Source organism: Formica exsecta, unplaced genomic scaffold, assembly GCF_003651465.1.
Source record: "Formica exsecta isolate Colony F162 unplaced genomic scaffold, ASM365146v1 scaffold5859, whole genome shotgun sequence".
In the NCBI taxonomy this organism is placed as follows: domain Eukaryota; kingdom Metazoa; phylum Arthropoda; class Insecta; order Hymenoptera; family Formicidae; genus Formica; species Formica exsecta.
This window is the reverse complement of record NW_021853129.1, coordinates 3,213-4,463: the sequence shown is the minus strand read 5'-3', so window position 1 is coordinate 4,463 and position 1,251 is coordinate 3,213. Positions and strand designations below refer to the sequence as shown.

Sequence of the window (1,251 nt, the reverse complement as noted above, 5' to 3'; positions counted from 1 at the left end):
TTCGTGAATGAAATATACTTTTCTTTCGTTATCGGTAGTACGTTGATCGAGCCTTCGAACGCGGTAGCTATTTCCTCGATGATAAAATGTGAATCGTAACCGGATAAATTGTGAAAAACTATTGGAATGCAAAAAGAGTCTTTATAATTTAAATTGCAGTTTGAATGCGCGGGACCTCGGTACCGCCCGGTAAGATGGCAATGATCGCGTACGCGTGTATCGTCTTGCGCAAACGGTTTTTCGCAAATGTAACAGTGTGTCGCGCTGTGAAACTTTTCCCGCTCATCTCGCGTTAAATTTACCATGGGGACATTCGTGGTTAAAATAGTCTTTACGCGTTGCGCTAAATTTTTTAATTTTTCCACGAACCACGAAACGCAGTCCGTACTGCGGCGAGAATGATACGCGGATAACGATTCGTCCTACGAACAATGTACATAATAAGCTACACTAAATACTTGATGATGTTGAAACGTGTACGTAGACGTCATCGGATCACCGTCGGTCTTCCTCAGCACGCACTCCAAGTCGGCGTATACGACGAATGGAAGCCGCTCCTTTCTATTGTAGTTGTTGAAGCTGAGCCATTTGTCCTTATCGCCCGGTAATCGGATGGCGCACTCGTTCATTTCTCGGCAGTCTACAGTGTGCGATTGCAACTTGTCGTCCGATCCAAAATAGTGTAAACATCTGTAAAAAAAAAATAGAAATAATTAATTTTTCTTTCGTATATTTTATATATTGCATTTTTTTATTAAATATACGTACCGATCGCAGATATATTTTTGACCATTACGTTTGCTCAGTTGCGAGCTCACGAGCCGGGATAAATTCTTGATCCACGCAAAATGTCCGACGTCTTCCGAATCTTGCATGTACAACAAGTTGACGTGCCTGTCCTTCTTTTGATCGCTCAGACGTATCGGGACAACGCTATTCTCTTTCTCGATGCAGTATACATTTATCGAAATGTCGTTATGAAGTTCAAACTTTTTAATTTGATTAACAGTCACTGGAAACTCAATGTCCTGGAGATTCAGCACTGTTGTGTAATGCGGGTACGAAGATTCCCGATAAACATGATCTTCAGCTGGATACAAAGCAGCGACCACCGCCCACGCGAAACACGCATTGTCTTTGGATTGCACGTTTATCACCGCTCTCTTCATTATTATTTCTCGCGGTAATTTAATATGGCACCCCGCGCGCATTGGATTATATTTATTTATATTTACAGTTAAATCGAGGATT

General features: G+C 41.7%; 1 protein-coding gene across 1 annotated transcript; it reads right to left on the bottom strand.

Annotated features, from left to right (window-relative positions):
* Positions 1–277: 277 nt before the first annotated feature.
* On the bottom strand, positions 278–1,226 carry LOC115242255. Its single transcript, XM_029818399.1, has 2 exons — positions 769–1,226; positions 278–690 (listed from the first exon to the last, which is right to left on the bottom strand). The coding sequence occupies exons 1-2, from the start codon at positions 1,209–1,211 to the stop codon at positions 423–425; spliced, it is 711 nt and encodes a 236-aa protein (XP_029674259.1). The 5' UTR covers positions 1,212–1,226; the 3' UTR covers positions 278–422.
* Positions 1,227–1,251: the final 25 nt, after the last annotated feature.